The sequence below is a fragment of the Sinohyriopsis cumingii genome, chromosome 15 (assembly GCF_028554795.1).
Source record: "Sinohyriopsis cumingii isolate HCF-2022 chromosome 15, ASM2855479v2, whole genome shotgun sequence".
NCBI classification, from domain to species: Eukaryota; Metazoa; Mollusca; class Bivalvia; order Unionida; family Unionidae; genus Sinohyriopsis; species Sinohyriopsis cumingii.
This window is the reverse complement of record NC_142975.1, coordinates 13,427,229-13,440,209: the sequence shown is the minus strand read 5'-3', so window position 1 is coordinate 13,440,209 and position 12,981 is coordinate 13,427,229. Positions and strand designations below refer to the sequence as shown.

The 12,981-nt window shown below is 34.6% G+C and overlaps 1 protein-coding gene across 2 annotated transcripts in view; it reads right to left on the bottom strand.

The window, feature by feature from the left end:
• LOC149781283 (nonsense-mediated mRNA decay factor SMG8-like) overlaps positions 1-12,981 on the bottom strand; it is a 161,143-nt gene that overhangs the window by 81,639 nt on the left and 66,523 nt on the right. For both annotated transcript variants that reach the window (XM_089935366.1, XM_089935367.1), the window contains exon 12: positions 10,619-10,758. In XM_089935366.1, coding sequence (XP_089791492.1) covers positions 10,619-10,758 — 140 coding nt within the window. The remainder of the gene's footprint in view (positions 1-10,618; positions 10,759-12,981) is intronic.

Genomic DNA, 12,981 nt, shown 5'->3' with positions numbered 1-12,981 from the left:
TTTTTATTATTATTTTGGTTGTGTTTTTTGGTGTTCCCTATACAAGACAATTACAAGAAACTTTTTAAAGCTATATAAACTGATACATAGATTAACAAACCTTGATCATTTCAATTAAAAAAAAATCTCATAAAAATGCTTCATCTTTAAACAGATTCACTACAACCAATTTCAGTTAAGCTTCCAGGTAGGGCTGTCGGGGACTGTAAGTAAATTTCTCTCATATAATGATCTAGATTTTTGGATTCGTCAAATTTTGGAGGTCACTGGTAGTTTAAACAGTAGGAGAAATGACCAAATTCTATGAATTTTGTTTATATCCTTGATGATTATCGTTCTTAAATTCATTGTTTGTTTTTTTTTTTTTTTTTTTTTTTTACAAACAAACAGGAGTGTGTGCGAATAATATATGAGTTTAAAAAGAGGTATGTCAGATCTAGAATGTTGTGGAAATTCTGGTCTTTACTCTTCCGCCATCAGCTTGAATGTTCAAAGAAATCATGATGATGAAGTAAGGTGAATTTTCTCTCTGTTGTTGTTGTTGTGGAGTTTAATGCCATTTTTCAGCACATGATAGGTTATATATGCCCTCAGACTGCCTATAAAGTGTGCTTGATGTACCTAGGCTGCCTAATCTGCTGATAAAGTCTGTTTGATGCACATAGACTGCTAAGAAAGCCTGTTTGATGCATCTAGACTGCCTATAACATCTGTTTGATGCACCTAGACTGCCTATAAAGTCTGTCTGATGCACCTATCTGCCTATAAAGTCTGTCTGATGCACCTAGACTGCCTATAAAGTCTGTCTGATGCACCTAGACTGTCTATAAAATATGTCTGATACATTCAGACTGCCTATAAAGTCTGTCTGATGCACCTAGACTGCCTATAAAGTCTGATGCACCTAGACTGCCTATAAAGTCTGTCTGATGCACCTAAACTGCCTATCTGATGCACCTAGACTGCCTATAAAGTCTGTCTGATGTACCTAGACTACCTATAAAATATGTCTGATGCACATAGACTGCTAAGAAAGTCTGCTTGATGCATCTAGACTGCCTATAACATCTGTTTGATGTACATAGACTGCCTATCTGCTGATAAAGTCTGTCTGATGCACCTAGACTGCCTATAAAGTCTGTCTGATGCACCTAGACTGCCTATAAAATATGTCTGATACATTCAGACTGCCTATAAAGTCTGTCTGATGCACCTAGACTGCCTATAAAGTCTGTCTGATGCACCTAGACTGCCTATAAAGTCTGTCTGATGCACCTAGACTGCCTATAAAATATATCTGATACATTCAGACTGCCTATAAAGTCTGTCTGATGCACCTAGACTGTCTATAAAGTCTGTCTGATGCACCTAGACTGCCTATAAAGTCTGTCTGATGCACCTAGACTGCCTATAAAGTCTGTCTGATGCACCTAGACTGTCTATAAAGTCTGTCTGATGCACCTAGACTGCCTATAAAGTCTGTCTGATGCACCTAAACTGCCTATCTGATGCACCTAGACTGCCTATAAAGTCTGTCTGATGTACCTAGACTACCTATAAAATATGTCTGATGCACATAGACTGCTAAGAAAGTCTGCTTGATGCATCTAGACTGCCTATAACATCTGTTTGATGTACATAGACTGCCTATCTGCTGATAAAGTCTGTATGATGCACTCAGGCTGCCTATAAAGTCTGTTCGATGTACATGTACCTAGACTGCCTGTATGCTGATAAAGTTTGTTTGATGCACTAAGCCTGACTATGATGTACCTAGACTGCCTATAAAGTCTGTTTGATGCACTCAGAATGCCTATAAAGTCTGTTCGATGTAGATGTACCTAGACTGCCTATATGCTGATAAAAAATTTTGATGCACTAAACCTGACTATAAAGTCTGTTTGATGCACTCAGCCTGACTATAAAGTCTGTTTGATGCACACAGACCGCCAATAAAGTCTGTTTGATGCATCTAGACTGCCTATAAAGTCTGTCTGATGCAGACAGACCGCCAATAAAGTCTGTTTGATGCATCTAGACTGCCTATAAAGTCTGTCTGATGCATCTAGACTGCCTATAAAGTCTGTCTGATGCATCTAGGCTTCCTATAAAGTCTGTTTGATGCACATAGACTGCCTATAAAGTCTGTCTGATGCACACAGACTACATATAAAGTGTGCTTGATGTAAGTAGACTACCTATCTGCCTATAAAGTCTGTCTGATGCACCTAGACTGCCTATAAAGCCTGTTTGATGCATCTAGACTGCCTATAAAGTCTGTCTGATGCACCTAGACTGCCTATAAAGTCTGTCTGATGCACCTAGACTGCCTATAAAGCCTGTTTGATGCACCTAGAATGTCTATAGTCTGCTTGGTGCACCTTGACTGCCTATAGTCTGCTTGGTGCACTTGGACTGCCAATCAAGTCTGTCTGATGCACGAAGACTGCCTAACAAGCCAGTCTGGTGCACCTAGAAGGCCTATAGTCTGTTTGATGCATCTACACTACCAATAAAATCTGTTTCTTTCAGCATGACTGTTTATTAATCTGTCTCCTATAAAATGTCTTTGATGCACCTAAATGGCTCACAGTCTGTTTGATGTACACAGACCACCTTTAAATTCTGATGCACTGAGTGCCTACATTCTGTTTGATGTACCTAGACTGCCTTTAAATTCTGATGCACTAAGTGCCTACAGTCTGTTTGATGTACCTAGACTGCCTTTAAATTCTGATGCACTCTGAGTGCCTATTGAGTCTGTTTGATGTACCTAGACTTCCTTTAAATTCTGATGCACTGAGTGCCTACATTCTGTTTGATGTACCTAGACTGCCTTTAAATTATGATGCACCCGGAGTGCCTATAGAGTCTGTTTGATGCACAGACTGCCTTTAAATTATGAAACAACTAGACTGCCTATCTCCATATAAAATCCGCTTGAATAACTATAAACTTTAAAAGACATGAAAAGTATAGGTCAAATATTAAAATATCAAGCTTACTTTAATTAAAATATGTGAGCAGAATCTCTGACATGTGCATTTAAATTTTTTCGGAAACTTACATTTCAACAATACTGTTTACTGTTATGATCATTTTGGGATGCATCTAACAATCACTGATTGTTCAAAAGGAAATAACAATCCAGCATAAAAGAGTAAACAGTTTCTTTTTTTCAGTGAGTTGGTGTAAAAGCTAGGGTGAACACAACAATCCTATACATGCCATGTCAGGTTACACTCAGATGACAGTCAATCATATCTTATTCACAGGTGCTGTTAAATACATCTGTGTGATAATTCCAAGTGCTTTGCTAACATCTATTCAAGTAAAGGGCAACAACTTTAATGCCAAAGAAAATTCCTTGAAAACCTTTGCTGGAGTATATCCAAGAATACACTAAAAATCAATCATAATTGGTTGGAAATCTGAAATTACTAATTAGGTGAAAAATTGATTTTATGATCTATCTAGGGAAAGTAAATGGAATTATATTTGTCTGGTCAATCAAAATCGAAATAAAGTGAAAATGAAATTTTATGACATTTGGACCGCTGGATAATGATAAAACAGAACAACAAAACCAGGATAATCCAATTATCAATGGACTCAAGTTCATTCTGATTCAAATAACATCTCGATAGTTGTACATGGTGATTTGACAGACACTAATAATAGTTTGTTTGGAATTCCCAGTACACTTATTTTTAGCAGCCGATCAAATAAGCATAACAAATTCCTTTGAAGAGAGTGTTATTAGTAACAATATATTCTAATTGACATGTGTCACTTTCAAAACTTAGAAAGTTGTGATTTGCTTGGTGTACTACAAGGTCAAGGGAACATGTTCTCTTATTTGTGTACCTCAGAACTTCACAAAGGACATAATGGTTGATGCCTATATATATCACACACAGATTTTCCCAGGTAAGGCTATTTACAGATTAACAGGTATGATATTTTTAAAAGCATGGGAGGTAACTCCTCTTTCAAGCCAGTATTTAAATAACATAAACCAACAATTCATTCCATACATTTAGAGATACTTATATATGATGCAGAAACATTACTATATCGGAGGTCCGGAGAACTTGGGTTATCCTATCAATTGACTATGCCCAATTCACATTTGACCTTCACTTTTGTTACACAGTACAATTATATCCCAATTTACATTAGACTATCACTTTTGTTACACAGTACAATTATATCCCAATTTACATTAGACCATCACTTTTGTTACACAGTACAATTATATCATAATTTACATTAGACCATCACTTTTGTTACACAGTACAATTATATCCCAATTTACATTAGACCATCACTTTTGTTACACAGTACAATTATATCATAATTTACATTAGACCATCACTTTTGTTACACAGTACAATTACATGAAACCTTTTAAATAACCAACCTTCATCATTTCAATTTTGCTACAGATGCAGTCTGAATTCCTATAACCTATTTTAGTTATGCTCCTACGTAGGGCTGCCAGAGGGACAGTTTATGTAAATCTGTCCCCTAATTGATCAAGATATGCAGATTTGTTAAATTGGGGAAGGGGGGGGGCAATGGCTGTTTAGGGGCAGGAGAAAAAATGTAGGCTTGCTCAAAATGAAGCCCTGCTACCTTAAGCGGAGATTGGATTCTTTTAAATTTGGGAATTTTGTCATATTTGAATACAACAGTCATTTATACTGTAGCAAATTTACATCTGGATATTTCATGGTAATCTATACTGTATCTTCAGTGTAAATTTTAACTGAATTTTTATCCTAAAGGCAATCATCAAAATGAAGATCACTAGGAGTTTCAATAAGAAAGAAAGTAGCAGAAGGGCAGAGGGGAGGGGGGGAGATGAGGCAAAGAGTGTGTTGTTGAGTGTAATGAGCAACAGCACTGGCAGAAGAGGGTTGGGGGTGCTGAAATGGTGTAGCTGGACATGGGGCAAAAATGTGATATTTGAAAATATTTTTATTATTATTGCAGAACTCTTTAATTCATTAATACCACAGTTTGTTTTGGGGGTTGTTTTTATTCTGATGATCTTATTGATTCTATCCTATTAATAAGTGGATCTAGGTTGCCCAGTGGTTTAGCGTGTTTAGAATGTCAGATTCATGACTGAATGGGTGCAGGTTTGAACCTACCATTGGACCAGCATGGGTCAGCTACCATGGTGTGTCCTTTGGCAAGATACTTTATACTTTTTTATATATAAGGTTGTGATCAACAGAATTATTCATCCCATCTTAAAATCAGTCTTTACGAACCAATGATCAGAGTTCTTAGTTGTGTTCAGTTATAATTTGAGAGGAATTATTTATTTAAATTATACACTACTTGTGGGATTATTGAGGACTCATTCAAAGACATTCTGGCTTTTATCATTGAAATACTGCAAAACTTGGTACATTCAGCATATTAAAGACTCATGCTGTATTTCATTTGGAACATTCTACACTTTTGGACTTGGGATAGAACATTCAGGATTATTTGGGATTTAACTGACAATACTGTAAGTTCCAATTAAATTTTCACTTTGTAACTTAGAGAATTAACTTACTTGTTGAATTTACAAAACTTGTTGGCTTTGCTTTTTCTGTTACTTAGTTTAAGACCACAGAATCACTGTTACAAAACGTAAATAAATTAGATTTGTTTCTAAAAGAATTTGAGGAAGCTTGCTTTTAATAACTGTTTGATATATATCAGAACATGTGTGTTGTATTCATGTTGTATTTTTGTATTCATCACGTGCTTTTATCAGTGTGTTGTATTCATGGTGTATTTTATAATCATAATGTGCTTATAAAGGTATGTTGTTTTCATGTTGTATTTAATATTCATTATGTGTTTTTAAAGGTGTGTTGTTTTCATGTTGTATTTAATATTCATTATGTGTTTTTAAAGGTGTGTTGTTTTCATGCTGTATTTTATATTCATCATGTGCTTATAAAGGTGTGTTGTATTCATGTTGTAGTTTATATTCATTATGTGTTTTTAAAGGTGTGTTGTATTCATGTTGTAGTTTATATTCATCATGCGCTTTTAAAGGTGTGTTGTATTCATGTTGTATTTAATATTCATTATGTGTTTTTAAAGGTGTGTTGTATTCATGTTGTAGTTTATATTCATCATGCGCTTTTAAAGGTGTGTTGTATTCATGTTGTAGTTTATATTCATCATGTGCTTTTATCAGTGTGTTGTATTCATGTTGTATTTTATATTGATCATGTGCTTTTATCAGTGTGTTGTATTCATGCTGTAGTTTATATTCATCATGCGCTTTTAAAGGTGTGTTGTATTCATGCTGTAGTTTATATTCATCATGCGCTTTTAAAGGTGTGTTGTATTCATGTTGTAGTTTATATTCATCATGCACTTTTAAAGGTGTGTTGTATTCATGCTGTAGTTTATATTCATCATGCGCTTTTAAAGGTGTGTTGTATTCATTTTGCAGTTTATATTCATCATGCGCTTTTAAAGGTGTGTTGTATTCATGTTGTAGTTTATATTCATCATGCGCTTTTAAAGGTGTGTTGTATTCATTTTGCAGTTTATATTCATCATGCGCTTTTAAAGGTGTGTTGTATTCATGCTGTAGTTTATATTCATCATGCGCTTTTAAAGGTGTGTTGTATTCATGTTGTAGTTTATATTCATCATGCGCTTTTAAAGGTGTGTTGTATTCATGCTGTAGTTTATATTCATCATGCGCTTTTAAAGGTGTGTTGTATTCATGTTGTAGTTTATATTCATCATGCGCTTTTAAAGGTGTGTTGTTTTCATGCTGTAGTTTATATTCATCATGCGCTTTTAAAGGTGTGTTGTATTCATGCTGTAGTTTATATTCATCATGCGCTTTTAAAGGTGTGTTGTATTCATGTTGTAGTTTATATTCATCATGCGCTTTTAAAGGTGTGTTGTATTCATGCTGTAGTTTATATTCATCATGCGCTTTTAAAGGTGTGTTGTATTCATGCTGTAGTTTATATTCATCATGCGCTTTTAAAGGTGTGTTGTATTCATGTTGTAGTTTATATTCATCATGCGCTTTTAAAGGTGTGTTGTATTCATGCTGTAGTTTATATTCATCATGCGCTTTTAAAGGTGTGTTGTATTCATGCTGTAGTTTATATTCATCATGCGCTTTTAAAGGTGTGTTGTATTCATGTTGTAGTTTATATTCATCATGCGTTTTTAAAGGTGTGTTGTATTCATTTTGCAGTTTATATTTATCATGCGCTTTTAAAGGTGTGTTGTATTCATGTTGTAGTTTATATTCATCATGCGCTTTTAAAGGTGTGTTGTATTCATGCTGTAGTTTATATTCATCATGCGCTTTTAAAGGTGTGTTGTATTCATGCTGTAGTTTATATTCATCATGCGCTTTTAAAGGTGTGTTGTATTCATGTTGTAGTTTATATTCATCATGCGCTTTTAAAGGTGTGTTGTATTCATTTTGCAGTTTATATTTATCATGCGCTTTTAAAGGTGTGTTGTATTCATGTTGTAGTTTATATTCATCATGTGCTTTTAAAGGTGTGTTGTATTCATGTTGTAGTTTATATTCATCATGTGCTTTTAAAGGTGTGTTGTATTCATGCTGTAGTTTATATTCATTATGTGTTTTTAAAGGTGTCTTGTTTTCATGTTGTATTTAATATTAATTATGTGTTTTTAAAGGTGTGTTGTATTCATGTTGTATTTTATATTCATCATGTGCTTTTATAGGTGTGTTGTATTCATGTTGTATTTTATATTCATCATGTGCTTTTATAGGTGTGTTGTATTCATGTTGTATTTTATATTCATCATGTGCTTTTATCAGTGTGTTGTATTCATGTTGTATTTTATATTAATGAAATGCTTTCACAGGTGTGTTGTATTCATGTTGTATTTTATATTCATCATGTGCTTTTATAGGTGTGTTGTATTCATGTTGTATTTTATATTCATCATGTGCTTTTATCAGTGTGTTGTATTCATGTTGTATTTTATATTAATGAAATGCATTCACAGGTGTGTTGTATTCATGTTGTATTTTATATTCATCATGTGCTTTTATAGGTGTGTTGTATTCATGTTGTATTTTATATTCATCATGTGCTTTTATAGGTGTGTTGTATTCATGTTGTATTTTATATTCATCATGTGCTTTTATAGGTGTGTTGTATTCATGTTGTATTTCATATTCATCATGTGCTTTTATAGGTGTGTTGTATTCATGTTGTATTTTATATTCATTATGTTTTTAAAGGTGTGTTGTTTTCATGTTGTATTTTATATTCATCATGTGCTTTTATATGTGTGTTGTATTCATGTTGTATTTTATATTCATCATGTGCTTTTATCAGTGTGTTGTATTCATGTTGTATTTTATATTCATCATGTGCTTTTATAGGTGTGTTGTATTCATGCTGTATTTTATATTCATCATGCGCTTTTAAAGGTGTGTTGTATTCATGTTGTATTTTATATTCATCATGTGCTTTTATCAGTGTGTTGTATTCATGTTGTATTTTATATTCATCATGCGCTTTTAAAGGTGTGTTGTATTCATGTTGTATTTTATATTCATCATGTGCTTTTATAGGTGTGTTGTATTCATGCTGTATTTTATATTCATCATGCGCTTTTAAAGGTGTGTTGTATTCATGTTGTAGTTTATATTCATCATGTGCTTTTATCAGTGTGTTGTATTCATGTTGTATTTTATATTCATCATGCGCTTTTAAAGGTGTGTTGTATTCATGCTGTATTTTATATTCATCATGTGCTTTTATAGGTGTGTTGTATTCATGCTGTATTTTATATTCATCATGCGCTTTTAAAGGTGTGTTGTATTCATGTTGTATTTTATATTCATCATGTGCTTTTATCAGTGTGTTGTATTCATGTTGTATTTTATATTCATCATGCGCTTTTAAAGGTGTGTTGTATTCATGTTGTATTTTATATTCATCATGTGCTTTTATCAGTGTGTTGTATTCATGTTGTATTTTATATTCATCATGCGCTTTTAAAGGTGTGTTGTATTCATGTTGTATTTTATATTCATCATGTGCTTTTATAGGTGTGTTGTATTCATGCTGTATTTTATATTCATCATGCGCTTTTAAAGGTGTGTTGTATTCATGTTGTATTTTATATTCATCATGTGCTTTTATCAGTGTGTTGTATTCATGTTGTATTTTATATTCATCATGCGCTTTTAAAGGTGTGTTGTATTCATGCTGTATTTTATATTCATCATGTGCTTTTATAGGTGTGTTGTATTCATGCTGTATTTTATATTCATCATGCGCTTTTAAAGGTGTGTTGTATTCATGTTGTATTTTATATTCATCATGTGCTTTTGTCAGTGTGTTGTATTCATGTTGTATTTTATATTCATCATGCGCTTTTAAAGGTGTGTTGTATTCATGTTGTATTTTATATTCATCATGTGCTTTTATAGGTGTGTTGTATTCATGTTGTATTTTATATTCATCATGCGCTTTTATCAGTGTGTTGTATTCATGTTGTATTTTATATTCATCATGTGATTTTATCAGTGTGTTGTTTTCATGTTGTATTTTATATTCATCATGTGCTTTTATAGGTGTGTTGTATTCATATTGTATTTTATATTAATGAAATGCTTTCACAGGTGTGTTGTATTCATGTTGCATTCTATATCCATCAAATGATTTTACAATTGTTTTGTTTTCATGTTGTATTCATTATGCACTATTACAAGTGTGTTGTATTCATGTTATATATTTATTATGTGCTTTTAAAGGTATGGAAAATGTGACTAAAATGGGTTTACATAATATATGATGCTAGGATATGGGCAGCTGGACATGCGTTTGAAATACTTAAAGATCACAAGCTTTAATTTGAAGTTCAACAATCTAATCTATTGAAACCTGTGTTGCCCATTGGTTCCCTCATCATATTCTATGCTTATGAGATACCATCCCTTATCTCCATCAACACTGACCATGCAGACCAACTGAGACTAAACATCACAATCTAGTTCAGCATGACGGATGAGTATGAATAATCCCGCTGCCATCAAGAAATGAAAAGGGAGATAATTTAAAATCATGTTTGTGAAGGACTCATATTTGTTTTTTTGTGTGTGGCTAACAAATATTAACTAAATAAAATTTGTCAAAAAGATGCAGTACACATAGGACTCCATCTGGTGTCCTACGTAATGATGTATAAGCCACCCTCCTGAATTTTGCTTTTGTTGCTAGAATTTGAAAGAGAAATGGTCAAAAATGCAATGATTACTTTCTTCTGTGTTTCCTGTTTAATACACAAACATTTCTTTATCCATCCAGGTAGTGGTGGTGGTGGCCAGAACATAGCAAGTTGATGGTACAAGTTTTTAATAACATGGTTTCAACATCACAGATTGCTCAAGATTCATCTTCTCAGCTCCCAACCACTTTTGTCTGCATGACCAGTCTGACTTTAACCCAAAACTTCCTTACTTCTGGTTGAATGATTTATCACCCGTGTTTCCGGATACCTGTCTCAAGATGAATCCTATACATTACAGCTATCAAATTAAAATGCTAGTTGACAAAATAAATAAATAAATACTTACTTTTCTGAGAAGCGTGTTTCAGTTTCCAGTAAGGACTTGAGGGTGTTCAAATGTGGCTGTGCCTTGGGGTCAAGTTTCTCAGCGAAGAAATATTCATAAAGTTTTGTAGCAATGGCAAACCATGTCTCACATGTTGAAGTCTGTGGTGGAAATACAATATATTTAAGGTGTAACCAACAGCAAGAAATTTAGAAGAGTCTCGGCTCTTAAAGTATTTTTAAAACATAAACATTTTTTAAACTAAAGCAAAGATTATCCCAGTCATAGCGTATCTCTTAGTATCCAAATCTCAGCTGGGAAAGAAGACACGACTTTTTGAAGTAAAATATGTTTCTTCAATAAGACTTACCTGTTCACAATGCATCAGAAGAACATCGACTACCTGACAAAGCTAAACAATATGATCACTGGAGTCTTCTGGCTTGATATTCTTTTAAAATTACTAATAAATGTTATCTGCTTGCTGAGGTGGAAGTCAGACAAGAGTGGTCTCTCTGATTCCCTTTGGAAACAGGGACTGGTGCCAAATCTCATCAAGCTGTAAGAAGGGTTTTGGATACAGGGACTGGTACCAAATCTCATCAAACTGTATGAAGGGCTTTGGACAATGGGACTGGTACCAAATCTCATCAAACTGTAAGAAGGGCTTTGGACACAGGGACTGGTGCCAAATCTCATCAAACTGTAAGAAGGGCTTTGGAGACAGGGACTAGTACCAAATCTCATCAAACTGTATGAAGGGCTTTGGACAATGGGACTGGTTCCAAATATTATCAAACTGTATGAAGGGCTTTGGACAATGGGACTGGTGCCAAATCTTATCAAACTGTAAGAAGGGCTTTGCTCAGTCTGCTCAGATCAGGTATGTAATGTAGAAAAAAACACATTTTACTCTAAACTTTTTTTGTTTCAAACACATTAACAAGTTATAGCAGTTAATGGGAAAATCAGTAAGAATTACATCCACCCAACATGAAGGTGGTCATTGCTCTGGACTCCACAGGTCCATGAAGCAGCTTCCAGTGGTCAATGTTCAGACTTGTTTTGAGAAACATTTTCACTTGGGCAAATGCTACAAAAGTAGTGAAACCAGAGTCATTACAAACTGCTGAGTGACCTGAGAAATGAGCCAGATGTACCGTAAGTATAGGACCCACCAGGTCAATCAGCTCTATGGGATGAATGGTCCTTGAGCTAAAAGCTGTGGAGTGTCATCTCTGACCACCATCCCAAGATTTGATTGACACTGGTTGGGAAACAGTTGCAATCAGGTGCTATACTGGTGTCAACTACCCAAACCTCATGACCAATATGCATGAGAATTCACTGGGTTAGTTCCTTGATGGCCAATCACATAAACCAACTGATACAGGATGATACATCCTGCACAGGAATATCAGCCCTTTCTTCACGATTTGTAAGACAAGTGAAATTTCCCTCTTCTGATCAATTCATCATGCTTAAGGTTCCATTCTCTGACAGGGTCCAGCAGGGGCCCTTGAGGAGAAGGATCCAAATAAGGCAAAGGTTTAAAAGTAAAGGACTTCTTTAACAAGGGCCGCAGGGAAAACAGAGGCCATCAGGAGAGAAACTGGAGTCCTTGGACCATCATGACGAGGCAAGGTCTACAGCAGTATTTCTCTATCATAGGCTTCTGAAGTGGAAGTTCTTCCTCTTGAAGCATACATATATGTTATTCAAAAACACGTTTCTTTCTCAGATATGAGTAACAGTTTTAGGTTTAATGTCTCTGGATATATGCATTCATAGTTGTTTAAGCTGCTGGGGAGATTTTAATGGGGACTTCCACCTGTAAATTCTTTAGTCTGCTGATCCATGCTTTCTTCCCACTCAAAGGAAAGCAATCTTAGTGTCTTGTCTTCTACAAGACTTTGAATAATTTTAAGTGATGTGTGAAAGGACTGTACTGAGATCATTTCAGTTCAGGAAGAGTGCACCAACTGCCCAGGCCTCTAGAATTTAAATTAGCAAGATGAGGTTTGTGAGCTTGGTGTTTAATATAGAAAGGTCTACAAGAGGTCAACTCCAATGAGTGCAGATTTGACCGAAGACTGACTGGTGAGTAGAAAATTCAGTATGGATTGACTGATTCCACTAAGACAATGAACCTGCCTGTGATGTGGCAGACTTGAATTTGGATTTGTGAAAGCAGATGCCACCTGAGAAATCTAAAACCAGAAGGCTGAGGTCTACATATCTGCCAACCCCTAGAGAGGTATCAGCATACTTCAAGTGGCAAAAGAACATAATCGGATTATAACATGTGTATGTGTGTGTGTTTGAGTGTGTGATTTGTATTTTTAAACTAGCTTTAACAATTCTTCAGTCATAATGCTACAATG